The sequence below is a fragment of the Callorhinchus milii genome, unplaced genomic scaffold, assembly GCF_018977255.1.
Source record: "Callorhinchus milii isolate IMCB2004 unplaced genomic scaffold, IMCB_Cmil_1.0 Scaffold15, whole genome shotgun sequence".
Classification (NCBI taxonomy): Eukaryota; Metazoa; Chordata; class Chondrichthyes; order Chimaeriformes; family Callorhinchidae; genus Callorhinchus; species Callorhinchus milii.
The window spans coordinates 12,566,450-12,589,284 of NW_024704756.1; the positions used below are offsets into that span (position 1 = coordinate 12,566,450).

A 22,835-nucleotide genomic window follows, 5' to 3' on the forward strand; every position below is an offset into this window, starting at 1 on the left:
TAAAGGAGGCAAAAGTTGGAAAGAATAAAGATTTGAAACCGAAAAATCTTTCTCTGGAAAAGATACTTTAACCCAACGTAACTGTCAATGAGAGTTGGATACTGACAGCATGATTCAGATCAGAGTAAAACATAAGGCGTACAGTAAAAATCCCAAATCACTTTACTGGTGAAAACATGTTTGAGTTCACCTCAAAAGAGCATTCAATTTCTATAGAGAAGCTACATTTAGTCACGAAGGAGAAATTACTTCTTGCAGAGAACATTTTGGGTTCTTGGAAGAGGAAGGCTTGTTCCAGCCTTTAGAGAACAATATGTGAAAAGGTTTGGGCCCTTTTGAAACAGATGTATTAATGATTATCTGTTGAGCAAACTGTGACAATAAGAGAACTCATGAAATTTAAAGACCTGATTGATGCAATCTGTGTCATTGCAGATATGCTGTGGACTGATTGATAATTTCAATGCAGTAAGCAAACGTTTAGTCACATTGATGGGCACTATTTATTGTGGAACAGAATGTTCCGGTTGAGGCATACACATGAAACACTAAAAAAGGGTGCAGTAGGCATTCATTGGTATAATAAAATTTGATTACACACAGTAATACTTAATAAGGTATCTTGGTGTCCATCTGATTAGTTATAGCCACAAGCTAATTCATCAATAATATTCAAAGAATTAAAATATAGATTGTTTGACAACCCCTGTTCCTTCCCCCACTTTTCCCGCTCACTGGATGGGAAGCCTAACCTTCAGGCACATTGTGGTCGCCATTTTACTTTATTGGAAAATTGATTTTGTGTAGAAAAGATTCAAAGCAAAATCTTGTTTATTCTTTTAAAAACTCTGAATGACTGATTACAATGCACTTTAAAGAGTGGACTATGAGAGAAGTTGTAAAACCTATGAAAACACAAACTCCCATGTCATATTATCCCCTTGTTTCGATGTCATTCTATATAGTGAACACAAGTGTCAAAATCACTTGATTTTTCTTTTTTTAATTGTACATTAATCTTTACAGCTTTTTCATTGTTTTCTTTTCTGAATGATTCCATTAATTGCACAGAAGCCTCTGTTGTGTTGGCTTTGATGTTTGGATGTTGTTATTTTAAGGTCACAAGAAAAACTCGAATATTGCACAAGTGTAGGTTGCTCTAAGGCAAGCTATGTGTTTGATTAAGATGAACTGTTCTTTTAACCAAAAGTGAAGGCAGGAAAAATAACTGCAGACTTTGTGATGTGCATTTTAACACTATGTCTACATTAACGTGCCTATATCACTGAATTCATCAGTGAATTAATTCATAACTGTTCTCTTCATCCCAAATCTGACAGGTTTAGAAAGGCTTGCTTAATGTCAGGTGGTTATCAACAACAACAACCACTTGCATTTATATCAGGGCGCTAGACAGTGAGGGTTTTTTGGGCCCGAGCTGGGAGTTGGGGTCAGGAGGGGTGGAGGGCGAGGGGGTTGGGGGTAGGATGGTGGCCGAAGGTATAACACATCAGAAGAAGGAATATGTAATATGTAGGATAGTTATTTATGGAATGGAAGTTTGATCAAAAATGAAATACAAATCCAGGCTGAATCTGCTCTCTAATCTGTTTCTTAAATTACTTATATCATCGCATATTCCTTAGTCATATTGCATGACCCTACTGTCTCACATTTGTGTTCCTTAAGCATGCCTTGTAACACTTCAAATGGAGGCCACAAAAGCTAATCTGCACCAGAGTGCTTTTATTCAATGGTCAAAGTTAATAATATTTGAAGGCCTGATGAACTACAGAACACAGTATTTGGTTATAAACTATGTTCGTCGAATAATGCTCAAATATGCCTATTAGTTTTTTCAGAATAGCAACAAACACATTCACATTTTTAGCTTTGAATGTCCAAGAAAGCAGTACTAGGTGTGAGTTCACATTCCCATGGTTAGATTTACAAAGACAACGTACTGGAGGCATATTGGAGATGAAAGCACGACCAATGGATGCAGAAAACACATTAATTTTTTTCCTGTTCTCATATATTTTCTGTTCACTTTGCAGCTCCCACCCACCCAACCCCCCACACCTCCCACACCTACAAAAATAAAAGTGCTGTTGGAAAAAAATCCATGTAAAATCTTCATGCTGAAACACAACTTAATGGTAATAAATGTACAGGAAATGTACTTTTTCTTCTTAAGCAAAGATTGTCAAAAAGTGGAAGGTAATTTGACAGCTAGTTGCAATTCCATAAATTCTGTTAAAAGGACTAAATAGGAGGGCAGTAACAAATTTAATAAAAAGGCAATTTATCTTTGATGTAACGTGGTAGATTTTTCGAAGGGATTTTTCTCCTTTCTGCCAGAGTGAATAGGCTGATTGCATCGCAGCGAACATTGCCCTTCCAAGTAACATCTTGTCTGCACCAATACAAATAATAATGCATCTCCAATTGCAGAGAGAAAAATTCAGAGGTTCCACTAGTTTTCAATATATCCTGTGATACGTGCTTCAATAGCTGAGCCACTATATATCGCTATGAATCATTCTCAATTTAACTTTTGAACTATCAGAAAGCGATCAAAACTAAAAAGAGTGAAATGTCTACAAAAAGAGTGAAAGTTATTGAGATGTTATCTCAATTTCTTATATCAATAATGACTTCTTTCCTCCTACTTACAGAATTGCATGGCAAAGCAGTCCAAGTACCTAGCTAAATCAATATAGTAGTAAGACAGAGCTACAAGTATAATGCAACTGCAAGGCTGTGACCCAGATGGAAAAACAACTCTGACTAAAAATAGTTGATTAAATCAACAATGTGATCATTGCCCTAACTGGCTCATTAACAAGTATCTGACTTCAGAAGAGATTTTATGTTGTTTGAGAAACTGACCAGAACTTTGCAGTGGATTTTATACTGGTAAAAGAATGCATTTCTGCAGAAAGGAATAGAGAAATTGCAGCCATCTACAATACTTTGATATTAGGTTCACTAAGGTGACGATTCTGAACAAAAGCAAATAACTGAGCTGATACTACACACAGCTCTGCTATTGTAGTTAACAGAGAGTTTTTCAAAAGGTTCTGTGTTGTGTATTGGCATGAGTTGCAGGTGGGAATTAAGTTCAATTACAATGGGGGCCAATCTGAAACTCAAGAGCTAACCTTAACCCTAATTGGCAGAAAATGTGGAAGACAACAGCAAAGTACTTTATTCAAGGGCAGGGTGAGTACACAGCTTTTATGCCTATAACACATGGCCTTTGGGATGGCCTCCTGATGTGAAAGGCGCTATACAAATTTAATTTTATATTTTTTGGTATTTGTAATATTCAGTAAATCCATACCAATTAAATAAATAAATGAAAGGAAAGCTTATGTTTTCATATTATCCTTTATCAAAGCTTTCAGTACTTCAAGTTTGGCTCTTGTTTGCCCCTTTTAAGTGGGGTATTTATTTTCAAATTATGCATTTTGCTATTTGTACAGACCTAAATGCCAGTCACTGTGACATATATTCTATTAATGTAACCAATCGAACAAACTGCAGGGTGTTAAAGGTTAGACTTGAATTGGAGCACTGTGGGGTGAAATTAATAGCACATCACAACAGGATTATTCTGTGTGATAAGAATTGGTTATGCAATATCACAGATTTCACCCCTTTGTTTGAGACTGTCTTCCATTATATATAAAACCATACTAGATATGTCACCACAAAACATTCTAAGAAACATTTCCTTATGAGACCCATATACACAAATGAAGTGCTTTAGTAGGTCATTGAGTTAATAGGAATTAATTGAACTGTATCTGTCTTCATAATAGATTCTGAATATTTCAGCAGTGGTCACCCAGTCACAATGGAATACTTCTGTATCTTTATAGCACAGTGGTATTTAACTAAAGCTCCAAATTTTCTCCTGTGATTGTCTCCGGATATTTTAATCAAAGCAGAACATTTATTAGAACAGCTCCCTTGAAGCAGTTTATTGCATTGCATTTTTGTATTAACATCACACCTTTGACTTATCACCATAGCAACTGCTGTTATATAACATAGTCAGCAATAAGCTTTGATGTTTCGTGGCTGCAGCAGGATATTAACAATAATTGTTGCTCAATTAATTTAAAAAATACATTTTGTATTTTTATTACTTTCTGAGAACAGAAATACAATGATAATTTAGCTATTTGCTAACACAGAACCATAATCTACCCTCCAGGAACAAAATAAATATTTATAAGATACAAAACTCAAGTTTTATATAATCAAATTGCACATCCTCCTTGACAAAATTGAACACAATACATAAACAACAGTAGATCTTGAATGTGTATTTTTGGACTTGATGAAATACCGAACCGACAATGATCCCTCAATTAAAGTCATTCACTTTGTGGCTGTTTGTGGAACATTGTTGTGTGCAAATTGACTGCCATGTCAATGCTCAGTCTAGGCTTTACAGTGAACCCTGTGAGGCGCTTTGAGACCTCCCCCACCTCCCACCACCTAACGTGATAAGGGGCTCTATCAAATGCAAGGATTGGAATGATTATTATTGGAGAGTATATTGGTTTGAGAGAAAAACAGCCAATGCAGTCAGTTTATATAACATGTTGATGCCTTGAAGCAGAATTCAAATCTGTTGCATAACACAATAAATGTGTTTGTCAGCTGTTGCACATTGGGAAGAGCACAGTTCAACTTTTAAATAGATTTTCAATAAATATGCCTATTTATAACAGAAATAATAATGGTTCACCTATTTGCTTATTGATGTATCTTTCAGGCTAATTTCTTGTGTTGAGTAGCATATTGTGGAGATTTCTAGGTTAATGCAATTTACATTTACTTTATACACAGCTGTCTGAACTGACTGAACATGTGGTTAGAAAGGGAAATAAGTCTTAAGGCTGGCTTTGAAAGAGGGGAGAGAAGGGGTGAATTGGAGGGACTCCAGGATGGAGTTCCAGAGAACAAGAATAGATTGGGATGGATTGGATGTGGGAAGGGCGAGAGTGGGGGTGGGGGAGTTGAAATTATGAATAATATTTCTGTTTCCAGATGTCCTTAAAGATCAATTGATTTTGATTGGGAAATTGTTATGTTTCAACCTCAGGTTACCTCTGGGTGCCATTATGTAACATACTCTGGTAACATATTGCATTGACCTTATTATTCTTGACAGGACCTGCTTGTTCAGTGCAAATATCTGTGATCGGTTACCATTGTGACACTGGAATGTGATGACCACTCTTAAGCAAATGGCACAATTGGACTGGGTATAACTTATAGGCTAAGTCTAAAGATTAATGGTGGAAATAGGAACAACCATGTTTGCTGGAAAATATATTTGGTTTTCTTTCTGTCCTTTGTCCAACTGAATAACACCAGTGGTTGAATAGGAGGGCTACGATTACATAAGATATCAGATATCCTCTCAGGTAAATTTGCTCTCTGCATAAAATTCTCCATAACAGGGTCAGAAGTCTCAAGCCCTCTTGCTGTCGATCTGTAACTCAATAAGCTCCACTGGGTGGAACATTCCTGTCTGGAGTAATACTAGACATTATTCAGTTGATACTGAACTACCTATTTTCTTGCTATAATCACCACAAGCTTGTTGTGTCATCACAGCCAAGCTTAAAAACAAAGATGTAATACAAAATGAATGGGGTCCTAATTTTCACAAGGATTTCCCTGCTTAGCTGCATATTTCATATTCTAACAACAATTTTTATTCTTAAAGAGCAAGGATTGTGAAGATATAGGCTCTTAGAAGATGTTTTGCCTGGTTATATAAGCTATATGACAGTGCAGTGTGATGATGCTATGATTTGGTATGCATATGATGGGAGGAAAGACATTGTCTTGCAAGCCCTATTGGTTCTAAGTAATTGGATTAACATTTCTTGTCACTATCATTGATCCAGTAACAGCCAACTCAATGCAAATTATTTGGAGCTATTTGTTTATTGGGTTCCTAGTATGCATTTTACATTGTTAATACTGAACAGGAAGAATCCATCTGGGAAATATTAAATAATTCAACTTAACTGACAGACTTCTTGAGACCAAGATCAAAATTATTAATTGAAAGACTATCTGCCCCTTCCAATAATCCTCATATCAATTTTGCAAACACTATTGTTCAGATATTTCTAATGAGCAGAACGCCTTGTGTTTTAGTCAGTATACAGCAACAAAATTACATTTGTAAAGCGCCTCTTTACTGAATGAAGAGGCATAATAAAAGTTCCTCTTCATCCTTCCAAAACTATATATCAAATCCCACGCACCCTGACAACATATTTTCTTGTAGAGAGAATTATGCATGAGGCAAAGTGCATTCACATCTTTGAGTTTTCTTGTCTCCAGTAATGTTCTTGTATGTTTGCAAAATCTGTCTTTGCAATAGCAATGTGCTGTCAGAACCACCTAATAACTATCTATAGTCCACATTTTGTTGTCACTGAAATGTAAGCTTTTGAATACATTTTAAGACAAGTACTGTACCAGATGCTAATCTATTCAATAATGATTGCAATTTATTCACCCCATGTGGGCAATGTTTAACAATGTTAAAAATACTGTAGTTCAGTGATTATCTAATGTGTGATATTCATTGTGGTTGTTTGATAATATCATTGCCTAGAAATACATGAAATTATGTCTAAGGACGTAATTGAATTTGAAGATTTTCCAGTTGAATATTTTGTTTCATGTATTGTATGAACTGAATACACACAGAGATGGTCAAACATGTAGCATTCTTTTTAAAATAACAGCTTTAATAATGGACTCACTAATTAATCAGTCACAAGTTATAATATCCCTTATGTTCCATAATTTTCCATTTTTATAAAGTGCTTCTTGGACAGGCTAATGACACAAGCTACACACGAAACATTGTTTTATTAAACATTACGCTTGATCTTAGTTGCAATTAACACAAACACTCCATTTGAAATCTATTTCCAAATATGAGCATATTTAACATTCATCAGCTCATTTGTGAATATGAACCAAAGCATGACGGAAATGGATGATCAGTCACTAATATACAACAGCGGGCCCAATGACACAACTGATGGTTGCAGGCTGAGGAAATTGTCCAATTACCTTCACAAGAATATTCGTCCCAAAAAGCATCTTGAAAGGACTTTAAATACCTCAGAGTGCAATAAGCATCACAAAGAGTTACAAAATTTTCAAATGATTAGTGGCATATTATTCATTGAAAAGCTAATGCACTACACGAACAGACAACAGGGGAAGAGAATACAACAGAGGTGAAAAATCAGAATAAAATATTGCTTGGTTTTGCTTTGTAACAATGATTTGAATAGCGAGACAAAGGCACAAACAAATGCAACAGTAACATACATCAAATCTATTTCCATTTCACTTTGAACCAAATCTCTATTCTAAGCAATATTGCATCATTTCACAATTAATTTACAGTAATGGGTACTTGATCATTTCATAAGCATACAGTATTAAGTATGTGAAACTATTTAGGCCATATCAACCCATTAATGTAACATGGCTTCACTGTGGTTTTCGTCTGTAAATAAGAAAACATAATGAACCATAAGTATTCACTAATGATCTAGTTCCACCTGCACTCACAAATTAATGTTTTAAAATTTAAATATCTTTCTTGAGTGTTTGTGGAATACTCCTGTTCAAAACCAGGCTTCACATGGCTATTTTTATTGTAAATGAGAATTGTTTTTGCAAATGTCAAATTTGTTTGCTTAACCTTAAGAAATACATAGAAATAAATTGAATGTCAGCAATACCTGCAAACGGATTAAGTAGAAATGAAGCTTAAAGAGGCATTGGCTTTGTTGAAAAGTGTTCGGTAAATCTTTTTCTGTTTGCCACACACCAACTGCTATGGTATAATGTAATTCACATCAATTTCACATTTGTGCCACATAATCATAACAGCAAAACATATATAGAGCTATTCTGCTTGGAAAAAGGCATTGCCTCATTAAAGTTTGCAACTTTGAGATTTTTATGCCATTGTGTTTTTCCAAAATACAGTGCAAATGTAAGTAAGCTTGGTGTTTTAATTCCAATCAACACTCAGCTACTACCAGGAGGTAAATCTCATTGATCCGAATGAGCTGAACCAGCTTGGCATATGTGATTGCAGATTGGAGTCAAACTGCTGGCTTTAACTTAGTTAGTAAACCTTTGGAAATATTTTACAGCATATTAGTCTTATGGCAATATTGAAAAATGTCACATTCAAGCACATGATTGCTGGATGAGTTATGATGTAATTAGTTTCATTTCATTGGGTTTTAACAATTATCAGAAAATGTAATTTGTACAATTATTAAGGCTGGGCAAAATCTTGGTCTGTTTCAGAAACACAATGACAGAGCTAGAAATTGTACCAAAAGATCAATCCAGTATACAGTTACTGTTTTTTTTAGCTCTGTACATATTGATTAAACCAGACAACATGTGGCAATTAGAAAGAATGAGGGTAAATTGTGTTATGGAATATAATTATTACATCACATATCACATTCCCTACCCCTCTCTCTCACACACACACACAGATACATACACACGTTTGATATGTATTAAAGGCAGAACTGTTAAAACACAATCATGTTTTTTTAAGATTTAAAACTAAACACTTCGCACATTGTGGAAGATTATGTTCACACTGTCAAACGGGTACATTAATTACAGCACACACCCAATGTCCTGTCCGTTGCCTGGATGTGCAACAAAATCAAGAAGTAACATGTATAAGATAATACATATGTTTTGCTTTGGCTTGCTGACTGTATAAATTAGAAGGAATATGCAGTTTTTTCAAGTTCATACCAGGTCATACCGAATGTTACTGATAATAAGGAAATCCCAAGTTTGGTGACAGCTCATAAGTTTTCAAGTAAAGAAACAAAATCTCAGAAGTAGAAAAAACCCTTTCGCAAATGATCAATCGCTGTACTGTGTTCTGCCGGCCGCCATGATGTCCCAGTGAAAATAAGCCATTTCTAAACAAATGTCATTTAAAATCAAACTGAAACAAACTCACATTATAGAATGTGAGGACCCGAAATGTTGACTTCACTTTCTTTTCTACATAGATGCTGCCTGACCTGCTGAGTTTTCCCAGCTCGCTCTGTTTTTGTTTCAGATTCCAGCATCTGCAGTACTTGTGTTTTGTTCACATTATAGAAACTGTTTGGTAGTGCAATGGCACAGGGTATGTCTGTAGCACCAGTGAACAATGCCAAAGTGTGATGAGATGAAGCCATGATCTTAATCAAGTTACCCAGGTGAGCACCAGGTGAAATGAAAAGGCTTCCCATTGGGAAGAAAGGAGGGAATGGAATAGAGAATCATAAAGAGTCATCTCTGAATTGCTTTTAGTCTCCTCTTTTCCAGTGAGCATGAATAGCATTGACAGATCCCTGAGAAGAGACTGTCCAGGGCCAGGAAACAAAGGAAATGGGAGAAAATTAAGGAGTATTATTCCCTTATAATTCAAAAGAAATATAATGTATGGCATATGCTTGAATTAAAAAAAAGGAAGTTCAAATCCATTTAAAATGACAGAGCAAATGCCTAAAATGGTGAATTCCCAGTGTAGATGTATTTAGACTTAACACATTATTTATATCCTTTAGGAGTATTTGAACCATGTAACTATGTAACTATGAATATGTAACAAAATTGTATGTAGTTTGTGTAATTTTCTTCAGATTATTATGTTTGTCTTTAAACTGAATTCACAGTACATAATAATGCATAATCTTTTAACTTTTTTCATAAATATACTTAAGATTTAACAAAATATACATTTTCAAATAAGGTAATATTAAAACAGTTTTAGGTTGTAATTTTTTTTTTTAGCAAAAACATACTGAAATCCATACGTTCAGTAATGTCACCAGCAAGACTGCCAGTTAATGCTACAGCAATTGGTTATATTATCAGTAACATTCTTTCCCCAAATCTTCAAGATTGTGCATGTGCTTCAGATATACCCTTTACATTAGAGAAGATAAAGAAGGCTTTCAAGAAACTGGTTCATTACAACAGGAAAGTAGAAAATAGTTATTATTATCATAGCGCACATGTTCAGCTACAAGTTCTACGGTGCTATTCGCGTGAGCAGGGACCGGTCGAAGCTTGTGTCACCGGCAGCGGTTATGGGTCATGAATATTAATACACGTCGGATGTTGGTCAAACGTTCTTGCAGTGAAGTCATGGCAAGAAAAGGAAGCTGGGCCCGATTTTCTAAAGGGAGGACAGCTAACAGCCACCAGCACCAGGCTGGGCCGTTAGGACTTGCCTGCAGGAAAAAGGCAAGTATTCCATTAAAAATAATAACAATGATAATCTTCCATTTGATATAATGTTAAACTCAAAATTATCGCCCACAAAATACACAGTCAATCCACTTTACAATATAGTCTGTGAAGCGCTTTCAGTCATCTCAATGACTTGATAAGGCGCTATATCAAACGGAAGGTTTATTATTATCTGTAGGATGACACATCCGAGCTCTCCCAGCTCTGTACTGGAGTGTCAGCCTAAATTGTATGCTCAAAGTCCTGATAGGGGGTTTTGAACCCTAACATTCCAATTCAGAGTGATTTCTGATTTAAAAATACCAAATAGATCAAAATTTAAATTTCCAATTGCATTAATCCACAATGTACACATGACAATCAAATCACTGTCAAATGTATTTTTCATTTCACAGATATAAAATACATGGATTAAATCAAGATACCTGAGGATCTGCATCCTTTCCTGGCATTGAGCCAAAGTGGCTTACAATTCGAGTCTTCAGGACTGGTTTGAGTGAGTTAAACCACGTATATGCTTGATCATAAACTAAGTTATGGAGACGAAGCAGTTTGGCATATTCGTCTCCCGCTACCTGTCACGTAGAAAGATAGGAGGGTTACAACATTTAATTTACACAACCTTCATTTAAACCGAGGTCCAGAAAGTGAAAGGACTTAAGTCTTCTAAGTCATAGTCTTAATTTATTTCCTGAAACATGCTGTAAACTGTTTATCAGAATTGATTTATAGAGACTGATTCCTCGCCTTTGAAATATTACAGTATCTCCTATTTATTTTTCTTTGTTTTAGTTGATGTTCGGTCTTGCACTGTTTCCATATAAGCTTTTATGTTATTGAGTAATTGTGTGTAGGGTAATAACTTCTTACTGAGATTGATAGTGTAATAGTTTTTTGTCGTGAAACACAGTGTACAAAACTCCTGCTCAGACTCTTTATAATTAAGAATGAGGTGTCCTAGCAGCATCTCAGTCAGAGTGAATCACTAATTAAAGGACTGGAGGCAGTGCATTTGAAGCACTACTCAAATCTCAGGCTTTGGATGGCAAATATAAACCACTTGTGCTTTGATTGAAATGAATACTCTGCCTTATCTATTAGCCTATATGTATTCATGCTCCGAATCATCAATAAAACCATTAAATAATTGATTCATACGAGCAAGAATTGACAGACCAAACAAAAAAAAAGTAATTAATGTTTTTCATTTCTATTGCCTGTGTAACACATTTGATTTTATTTGTAATTGCTTTGTGTTTTTTTATTTGCTCTTATCTTCCTTGAATTTAATCTTTTCAGGACATTAATTGGTTAAAATCATTTGCAATACCGTAACATTACAGATAAGATACAATTCTACATGACATGCTATGAAATCCACATCAGCTGCCCTCGGCTGCAAGTGCAACAAAAACACATGGAAGTTTACAGAACGCAACACAAAATGACAATTTATGATTCCACCCACAGTACTGCTGACAAAGTATTACCTTTTGGTCTGCAAGATATTCAATATCTGCAGTAGTGTAGCCATCCCTCTGACCATGTTGCAACACCTTAAACCTTTGTTTGCCAACAGTCTCTACAACAGAACGTCCGTCAGAAAATAGCTCTGCATTTTTGATCTCGAGCATACAGCCGAATTCAGCGAACCTGTACCAAATGAAATGAATGCAGTTACGATCTGACTACATCAAACGTAAATCATTTGCAACCAACTGTGCATTCAGAACTTTGTTAAGAGAACTAGATTTCATCTTGCATTGCAATTGCAAATTTTTGCATAAAATGACCCGTTTCTGTGCAATAATTATCAATAATAGAAAGAGGATAAATTCACTTTCTGGAACAATTATAACAACAACTTGCACTTATATAGCCCCCTTCACGCAGGGTAGAGTCTCACAGTGCTTTGCACACCACACAGTTATCTGTAACGGGAATGCAAATCAGCTTTTGATACTCTGAAAATGGAAAAGTTTATAATTTTTTTTAATATCTCAGTTCATAAACAAATCTAACAACTACGTCATTTAGACAATGTTCTACAGTTCAAGAAGGTAACTGCGACTCACCCCTTAACTGGATCGCTTAGGCACATTCCAAACATCTTGGTTCCAGTCTCCATGCATCTTCGAATCATTAACCGATAACAAGGCTCAAAGATGTGCAGTGGACATGGTACAGTGGGATAGGCCATAGTGCAAATAAATATAGGCACATTTTGATATAGACTGGAAAAAATATAAATATGACATAGACTTAAGAGTTGATACATAAATCAGCCTGCTAACTATTTCAAGGTACGGTATGTCATATATAATTCAATAAATCTCATCTGAAAAACATTGTGAGCGACTCAACTTACAGCGTTGCTATTTTTAAGAGAAATATATAGCTTTCTTTTCCTTTGTCAACAAGATGTTCGACCCACACAGAAAACCACCACCATGCTTAAAAGTTTCAAAAACAAATTGAGAGTTCAACATATGCATGACACCAAATTACGGCAATTTGCCTTTGTCTGGAATGGAGTACTCACTCTATCCATAGAAGCACCACATCCTACTTAGCTAATTCTGGAAAGTATTAGGTGCAGGTTGGCAAGAACCAAGGATCCCAGAGTTTACGTTTAAGTACCATGGATGTTTAAGCAGCTAAAACTACAAAGCTCACCATTGCAAACATTGTGTGACAAGTTTCCCATTGCTTTTTCAGCTAGGATCACCCTAACCTTTAAGGCTTTAACTTGGAGGGTTAAGAGGATTCAAGTTGGATGAATCCCTGTCTCCTCTGAGTTCTGCTCATGAGCTAGGCTGGTTGGTACTGAAGAGTCAGTCGTTGCAGTGATTAACCCATTTTGGTTTAACAATCTGGTCATTTGAAAAGTGTGTCGGTTAATTTTAATTGTGAATTTGATTCATATCATTGAGCTTCTGGTAAATTCCATCAGCGCTCACCATTTCAACAAAGGCATTTGAAAACACCAACACAAATAGATTGGTAAAAAGTGTTCTGAAAAACTACCTGTATGAAGGGAGCTATATAAACATACGTTTTGGTGGTGCTAGGTCAATAACTCTTTTAACAGTTTGTCTTTTAAAGGGGAATACTGATGACAAAATATCCTAATTTGTTAGGATTTTACATGAAACTTGTCTACCTTGACAATTCTGCCACCTCTTCCTCATAGACAGTTTTTCTTTCTGCAAGTTCTCCAGGCAAGTAATGAGCAATTAGTTCCTCTATTAGAACAGTCTTGTTGTACTTTCTCAGTTCCAGATGCTGCAGAAAATAGACAAGAGATATCTTTGTTAAGTCTCCTTTCTCATAGTGTAAAACCTTGCATTTACTGACATGTCCAGATAGAATCACGGTGTTGTTTAATTTGGTTTTACTCAAATTAACCTAAATATAGCCAATCTTACAAAAATATGGGTTGATAAGGGACAGCCAACACAGATTTGTTAAAAGCAAATCATGTCTAACAAACCTAATAGAGCTTTTCGATGAAGTAAAGGAGAAAGTGGATGAAGGTAGTGCAGTTGATGTAGTTTATGTGGATTTTGAAAAGTTGCTTGATAAAATGCTACATTAGAGACTTGTAAGCAAAATAGAAGCCCATGGTATTAAAGGGACAGTGGTAGCACGAATAAAGAACTGGCTGAGAGACAGACAGTAGAGAGTGGTGGTGAATGGTTGATCTTCTGACTGGAAGGAAATGTGCAGTGGTGTCCCTCAGGGGTCAGTATTGGGACCACTGCTGTTTTTGATCTATATAAATGACCCGGACTTGGGTATTGGGAGTACAATTTCCAAGTTTGCAGATGATACTAGGCTAAGAAAAGTAGTAAACAGTGAGGAGGATAGTAGCAGACTGCAAATGGACATAGACAGTCTGGTAAAATGGGCAGACAAGTGGCAGATGAAGTTTAATGTGGAGAAATGCAAGGTGATGCATTTTGGGAGGAAGAATGAGGAAAGGCAATATAAGCTGATGGTACAATCTTAAAAAGGGGTGAATTAACAGAGAGACCTGTGGGTTCATATAAGAAAATCTTTGACGGTGGCAGGACAGGTAGATAAAGCTGTTAGAGAAGCATACAGGATACTAGGCTTTATAAATAGGGGCATAGAATACTAAAGTCAGGAAGTTACGATGAACCTTTATAAAATACTGGTTAGGCCTCAGCTAGATTACTGTGTTCAGTTCTGGGCATCACACTTTAGGAAGGATGTCAAGGCATTGGAGAGGCTGCAAAGAAGATTGACCAGGATGATACCAGGAATGAGGGACTTCAGTTATCAGGAGAGGCTAGAGTAGCTAGGATTATTTTCCTTGAAGCAGAGAAGGTTAAGAGGAGGCTTAATAGAAGCTTTCAAAATTATGAGGGGATTCGATAGGGTGAACAAGGAGAAACTATTTCCACCGGCGGGTGGGTTGGTAACCCGAGGATACCATTTAAAATAGTTGTTAAAAGAAACAGAGGGGAGGCGAGGAGAAATGTTTTCACACAGCGAGTTGTTTGGATCTGGAATGCATTGCATGAAAGGGTGGTGGAAGCCGATTTGGTAACAACCGTTAAAAGAGTAGATAATTATTTGGGGGGGACAAGTTTGCAGGGCTATGAGGAGAGAGCGGAGGAGTGGGATTGATTGGATAGCTATTTTCAAAGAGCCAGCACAGACACAATGTGCCAAATGGCTTCCTTCTGTGCTGTAAAATTCTATGATTTTATGATATCCAGTTCCCTTTTTACTGTTGTTGTGGACTTAGGTTCAATAGCACCTTGTGACACAGCATTCCATGTTCTTATGGCTTTATCCCATCCGATAATGCAACATCCCTATTGGAGTGTCAATGCAAAGCATTGCATTGGAGTGTCATCCTCTAAGACTATGTGATTCCAAGTCCCAAAGTGGGGATTGAACCCACAAGCTTCTAACTCAAGAGAGGAGACTGCTACCATTGCAGCAGGCTGACACACATACAAAGTTACCTCAGGCAGCCCTTCTTTACAAAGAGGACATTTTGGGCTGTGATCCAGGCATCGTTCGAGACATTTCAGACAAAAGGTGTGTCCACAGGGCGTGGTGATGGGTTCATAGAACAACCTGAAATTAAACAAACAGGAAACAGACCCCAATGTCTTGCAAAATGAAAGTGACTGCTTGGTTAGCACCCATGAAGGGTTAATAAAACTAGAGTATTACCCCAAAATTTCATGCTAAACTAGAAAATCTCCGGAACCTCTGGAACTCCCTGCCTAAATCTCTCTGACTTGACCCGTCTTTGCCTATCTTCAAATCACACCTGAATACTTTCCTCTATGACCATGTCTTTGGTCACCTCCCCTTTTTTCCACCTCCAGCTCGGTGTCAAACCACACCATTGTTTTAAGTGGTCTGATATGCTGTGTGAAGGACGTTGTAAATGCAAGCTGTTGTTGAAATATAGATGTATAAAATAGGACATGTGATGTGTTAATTATAACCAATGAGACCAAGAACTATAGAAGGAACTTACTTATTTCAGCAGTCAATGCAATTGTATCAAATACATTGGAGGTGTGTGGTTTGATCATGAGGAACGTGTGGGACAGGTTGAGGCTGAACTGGCTCCAAGGTGACATGTTTGGTAAAGAATGTTAGAATCAAGCCCACCCACTGTGGTAGTCTCAGCTGTCAAGTTCCTGAGCCAGGTGGGTCCACACTATTCCAGGGCTCTACTGATGACAACACATCTAGCCTGGCTCATTGGCAGGACTTGGAAGGGCAGACCAGTCACCGGGGGCAGTTAACAGGTTAGAATGGTCTTAGTTGGGGACAACCAGCAGAAAAGCTTGCCAGAGTGTGCTATCAATGGCTATTAAAACCAGTGGTTTTAGCTGGTTGGACTCCAGCAGTTACCCCAACACATACTCCGGGTCCCCAAGCCTTGGCCCTTGCCAACCTGCGCTTAATACTCTCTGAAATGAGTTAAGCAGGGTGCATCCCTCCAGGGAGAGTGTGCAATCCATCTCTGGAATGTTCCTGCATAGGTGAGATGCATGGAACCCCAGGTTTGGTTTGGATACCCTTAAGTCTGTTGATGGGGTTTCTCATTTGAAGGAACATTTTGAAACCGAGCGTCATCCTTTTGTTCCAAATGTTTTGCCAAGGCATAGTACATCCTGTTAGGGGACAAGCTGGAAGGGTTTCAATGATTGACTGAAATGAATGAAGGACAAGTTCAAGTTCAGCTGCAGTAAATAGGCAGCTTCACTTGACACTGCAGAATTTTGGAAATGGATTTAAAAACTTGAAGGGGGTGTATTCTCTGCGATTGTGAGTTTCATCTGGAAATGATTTGTATAACTTGAAAGACAGATGTTCTTACATTGCATGTTTTCCTGCAGTTGAAATAAAGGATATGTTTTAAATCAGTATAATTAATCCTTAGCATGCTGCAGACATCTTTGTTCTTTTTTTAACTGCAAAGTGAACTGCGCTATATATGGGCATCAGGTGAGGACAGGCTTGGCTGTGATATTCCCATGCTTGAATAGCCTGCCAACACTCACTGTTTTTACACATAAAAAATGGTTACTTAACAGGCACCAAATGATTGAAGGTGCCTGTGGCACTGTACCACAGTAAATGAAAAAGATCTCACTAATTAAATATCTGGCACTAAAATTACATGTTTCTGCTACTTTAAGACTTCAATCATCCTGAAACCCTTGTTTAAAAAGAAGGTAATTAATATGAAACAATGATTTTAGAAAGTTACATATATACCTCATACACAGGGAACACTCCAGGTCAATTGGATCCACGAGCTCTGAAAGAACTCTGTGTTCTTCTGTGTATGTACCCTGGCTGCCAGCATCTATGAATAAATCAAAAGACATCTCAAACACTATGATTCATCATCAAAGTTATTCAACAAAATATTAATGACAATAAATCCAATACATTTTGTCCTCAATACATGATTTTTTTTCTGGTGTAGACACATTTTGCAACTTTTTCTGAACATTACTTATGCCGTTTCAATATTGCACAGATAATATGTGATTATCAGAAATTAAATCTCTCTGCATTGAGAATGATTAGCAGCACACAGTAATAAGCATATTATATAATACAATTTACACTTCTATAGCTGGTGTCTCAAAGCACTCAAAGAACATGATCTATCTCGCAACAGATTAATGTAACTGAATACTGTACCTTGCTTAAGGTATTTACTAAGGCTTTCAGTGGTTCCAGGTGTATCTTCTCCAACAAAAAAAGTTTTTCTCTTCCGAACGTTAGCTGTTTCAGATATATTCATGGTTATCTCAGGAGGTGAACTCTTCCGTGTCTTTTCATTGTTGAGGCAAAGGCATTTGTCATTCACCACTGGGGCTAGCTTAGTTAGGTTACTGCATAAATGAGGTTTCAATTCTTCTTGTGTGATACCACAATTAGCTTTTTCAGAATTTGCCTTTAAGAAAATAAAGCAAAGGAATGCACCACAATTCCTTAAACAAAGTCTTACAGCAGAATGATATAAGGACACCTCGTTACATGTATATACATATATATATAGAGAGAGAGAGAGAGAGCTCGCAAAATATAATCAATTCACTTTACAGTGTATTCTGCAGGACGAGACTAGAAGACGTGATAAGGCGCTATATCAAATGCAAGTATTATTATTATTTGCATTTCAGTACTGTGTTGTATGGTACAGCTCTGTTGTTGATCAAAGGTTTGTGATCTTACAGCTCGTGAGCAAAACACAATTTTACTCATTACAATATTGCTGTGCTTTGTTTGAACTAACCCAATCCATACCGTTAACATGTTTTGGTGTAACTGGGTTTGTTAATGTCTGAAGAGAGTACTTTTGGTTTAACTAAAACATAGTCAAATTATTGATAAGGAAATAAATTGTTTATAGTATCTCCACATCTTTGTCTACATTATTCAAAGTGTTTTCTAATAATGATATTTTGCATTATAATTCCCGGAACTAGAGCATTTAAAAGTGAACATCTACATAAAGAATGGAAAATCACATCACCTTTCTCATTAAACCTACCTTAAGTGGCCTTTCAATAAGGCTGCTGGAACTCAGAGAGTTCAAGAATGTTCCCTTAATTCTATCTCGTGGAGATAATGCATCGGGTAACCTTTCATGCACATATTCAGGAATGGATGAAAACAAATCACAAAGGATCTAGAAAAAAAACCCACAAATGATGCGGGATTGATAACCACTTAAATGTAATGAATATTAAATTTTAAAAATGCAATAAATGTAACATTGGTTAAACTGGAATTTTGTCAGGCAATTCTCATATCAACAGTTGTGCCATGCCTTTTCTTTAATAATGTACTACAAGATTGAATACTTGAAGTACAGTTAGTTAAAGCACAGCTTGAGAAAGTGCATTTTTATGAAGTTTTGATTTAATCTATATTTACCACTCTGAGGTTCTAACAGTGAAACTATAACTTGAGAAAATTGTGTGTATCTAATATTTAAAGATTTGTGTTATACTATTATTACACGCCAAAATGTTTGATTACCTTCTGAGCTTCCACTCTCGCTATTTTACATTCCGGATCCAAAGCGATACAGAGCAGATACTCCCTTAAAGCTTCGTCCATTTTCTGCAGACCGGCTAGTGCTTGAGCTTTTCTTAAATGACCCTCAAGACAAAAAACACACAGATTAAAAATGTTCAAGTTACAAAAGATGCCAATTGGAAACACGATGCTGTGGAATTTTCTGTCTCAGTTAAAGTGCAGAATGTTTCACCTTCAGCCAGAACGGTTGCAGTCTGCAAGCAGTGTCTCCATCGCGCAGTGCATCTTCAAAATATTTCAGAGTTGCATTAATCTGTGCACGGTTACTGTACAGTAAATGGTCTTTTGGTGCTGAAAATGGAGCAAATGTAAATTTGATCATTGGTTTAACTATGAAATGACTAAACAACAACGAGAACAACTTGCAGTTATATAGTGCGGGTCAGGGTCTCGGAGCACTAAAGCCTCAGTGATACTTGCTTGAGAATGATTGGCATTGCAATGTCTTTGTTCTGCAATAAGTTTCAATCTTTAACACAAAGTCAATACCCTTTTAAACTTGCTATCCTTTGTAAATTGTTCAGGTTTATATTTACCACTTTTAAGAAGTGAGAGGGTTTCAAAATTGACCACCCACCGTTGAATGGATAGTTTCTATGGATATTTTTTGACACCATTCCTGTATATTGATATTGGTCTTTGGCTGATTTTCTTTGCAATGTACATACATGTTTTTTTACAAAAAAAGAAACAGTAGCTGAAGGTGGTTAGGGGTGCTGGAGCTCACGCCAATTAAGAGAAGAGCTGACCATCTCCCTTCGTCTCAGCTCTGTCAATCCTCAGTCAAACCACAGGATGGAGACGTTACACTGAAACCCAAATGAAATGAGTCTGTTTGACTCATTTGTCCGGTTCTGATCCTGCAACCAGCAGGATTAATCAATCCTCTGCTTGGCTGAAGACCTTCCTTTTACGGTTATCTCCTCCTTCTCCCCACCACAAACCCCCCCACCTCCACACACCCCCCCCCACCCCGCCCGGCTCAGCATCAGCCGCCGCCACTGTTTGAACGCTCTGCGACACTATCCCGTGCGAAGGGCTGTTATATAAACCCAAGTCGTTGTTGTTGTCGTTGTTGACTGCTCGGCCGAGCGTGTAAGGAGGAGCTGTCGAATGGTTTTGCTTTCGGAAGAAACACATTTTTAAAAAAAAAAAAAGAATTATCGACCGGTTTTAAGAGTTCAGTTCTTTCGAAGTTGAATTTCAATTCCCAGTTAAATTGGAGAGGAGAAATTGGGGGGGGGGGGGGGTGGTGGTGGGGTGGAAGGAAAACCTATGCATTTATTTTATTCCTCGCCTGTGCCTGACCTTTTCAATGGGAGTTGCGTGTGTAAAGCAATACGTCTCGAAGTTTTTTTTTTGTTTGACCCAATTCTTACACCCAGGTTATACAACAGTCGCTGCATAATAGGGTATGACACGATGCCAGACTAGATCATGCCTTATACAACACGCCCTGCTCCGCTAGCCTCAATACAACACTATTCCTCAACAAGCACTTTTGCTGGAAACATAATCCCCCCCCCCCCCCCCGCCCACCCCCCCACACTTTTGCATTTTGTGTTTAACACCATCAGTGCTTTTAGTCTGGAAACCATATTAATACTGTCATTCTGACGCTTTCTTTCTTTTTTTTTTGGTTTCTTTCTGTCTGTCTCTCTTTTCTCTCCATCTGTCCCATAATGAGGGCTTGGGGTTGGGGGTGGGGGGGGGGCAATATATTTTATTTTCAAAAGCAAAACACACACACACACCAACAATTTGCACCTTGCAGACCAACAACTTCCAAAGCGAGTTGCACATCAAATCATTGCTGTACCCCCTTATCTACACCCCCTCCACCCCCCACCCCCAGACCCCACTACTCCCCCCCCCCCCCCACCACAGGCGCAGTTTGGAGACAGGAGAAAGACACCGACCCGCAACGTACGCGTTATATTATTATTGGGGGGGGGGGCGCATTCTTGCGATAGACGAGCGAAACCACAACAAGCGCCCAAAATAATAAACACACACACAGCCCCCCCCCCCACACACACAGCCCCCCCCACACACACAGCCCCCCCCCCACCCCCCCACACACACACAGCACTACCCCCACCACAGCCCCAGCTCCCCCCCCACCCACAGCTCCCCCCCAAACCACAGCCCCCCCCACACACAGCACTCCCCCCACACAGCCCCAGCCCCCCCCACACACAGCACTCCCCCCCACACAGCCCCAGCCCCCCCACACACAGCACTCCCCCCACACAGCCCCAGCCCCCCCCACCCCACAGCCCCCCCCCACACAGCACTCCCCCCACACAGCCCCAGCCCCCCCCACACACAGCACTCCCCCCCACACAGCCCCAGCCCCCCCCACCCCACAGCCCCCCCCACACAGCACTCCCCCCCCACAGCCCCAGCCCCCCCCCACAGCCCCAGCCCCCCCCACACATAGCAATACCCCCCACACAGCCCCAGCTCCCCCCCCACCCCACAGCTCCCCCCAAACCACAGTCCCCCCCAAACCACAGCACTCCCCCCCCACCCAGCTCCCCCGCCACCCCACCAGCCCCCACACAGCCCCACCACCCACAGCCCCCCCCCCACACACACAGCCCCCCCCACACAGCCCCCCCCCCCACAGCCCCAGCCCCCCCCCCCCACAGCCCCACCACCCCCCCCACACACACACAAACCCCCACCCACAGCCCCAGACCCCCAACCCACAGCCCCCCCCCACACACAGACCCCCCGCACACAGCCCCCCCCCCCCCTCTCCCCCCCGGAGCGCCGTTACCTAACGCGATGGCTTGGTTGTACTTGTGGAGGGCGGCGCGGGGCTGTTTGGTTCTGTACAGAGCGTTGCCCTCGTATCTGTATCCCAGAGCTCTGGTTTCCGACGGGAACCACTTGGTCAACAAACTGCTGATGACCACATTGGTTTTGTACGCGTCCATCTCAGCCACATCTCCCCCGGGCGGCGGGTGCTTCTCCTCCTCCTCTCTCTTCTTCTTCTCCTCCTCCTCCTCTTCCTCCTTCTTCTTCTTCTTCTCCTCCTCCTCCTTCTTCTCCTTCTCCTCTTCCTCCCCCCCCTCTTGGCAAAGTTTGCAGGGGGTCGGCTTGTCCCCGGCCTCCCGCTCCCTCTCCCTCTCCAGGCAGTGTTTGCAGAAGCTGTGGCCGCACCAGAGAGTGACCGGTTCGTACAGCATCCCCGAGCACATGCCGCACGCCAGCACCGGGCAGGCGGGGGGAGGGGGAGGGGGAGGGAGAGGGGGGTCCTGGTGCCTGGACCCCCAGCCCTGACTCCTCCCGACGCTCCCGGCCAAGCAGCTGACCAGCCAGTCCAGCTGCTGGGGTCCGAGCCTCCGGCGCCCGGAGTCCGGCCGGTGGCCCCCCGCCAGGGCTCGGCTCAGGCGGTCCGCCATGGCCAAGGCAGTCGACTTGTCTTGGGGTCCGGGTCCGGGGGTGGGGGGGGGGGGGGTGTGTGAGGAGGGGTGGGGGGGGGGGGGCTGCCACCTCTGGAGGATCTCCAGGGCCAGCGGGCGGTGCCTGGCTCTGCTCTGCTCTGCTGCGCACTCCAGCAACACGTCCCTTGTCCCTGTCCTGGGAGCTCGGGGTTGGGTTGTGTTCTCTCTCTCTCTCTCTCTCTGTGTGTGTGTGTGTGTTTGTTTTATTTAAACCAACTCACAAACACACACACACCCCCCCCACACACACACACACACCCCCCACACACACACCCCCCCCCCCAAGAAAAACAAACGCTGTCAAACTGATCCCTCCAACCCAACCAAGACGACTCTCATCGTGTGGCTCCCGAGTGCTTCTTTTATTACCCACTCCCAGTGCAAAAGAGGGGAACCCCCCCC

At 39.8% G+C, this 22,835-nt stretch overlaps 1 protein-coding gene across 1 annotated transcript; it reads right to left on the minus strand.

The window, feature by feature from the left end:
- Positions 1-9,144: 9,144 nt before the first annotated feature.
- Positions 9,145-22,628, minus strand: LOC103178288 (LON peptidase N-terminal domain and RING finger protein 3; the record flags this gene model as incomplete). The annotated part of the gene is made up of 12 exons (XM_042340691.1): positions 9,145-10,337; positions 10,782-10,931; positions 11,847-12,009; positions 12,432-12,590; positions 13,520-13,641; positions 15,357-15,471; positions 17,137-17,227; positions 17,572-17,827; positions 18,428-18,565; positions 18,919-19,041; positions 19,151-19,269; positions 21,764-22,628. Coding segments are annotated over 12 exons (2,460 nt in total), but the record flags the coding sequence as incomplete, so codon positions are not given.
- Between the last annotated feature and the right edge of the window lie 207 nt (positions 22,629-22,835).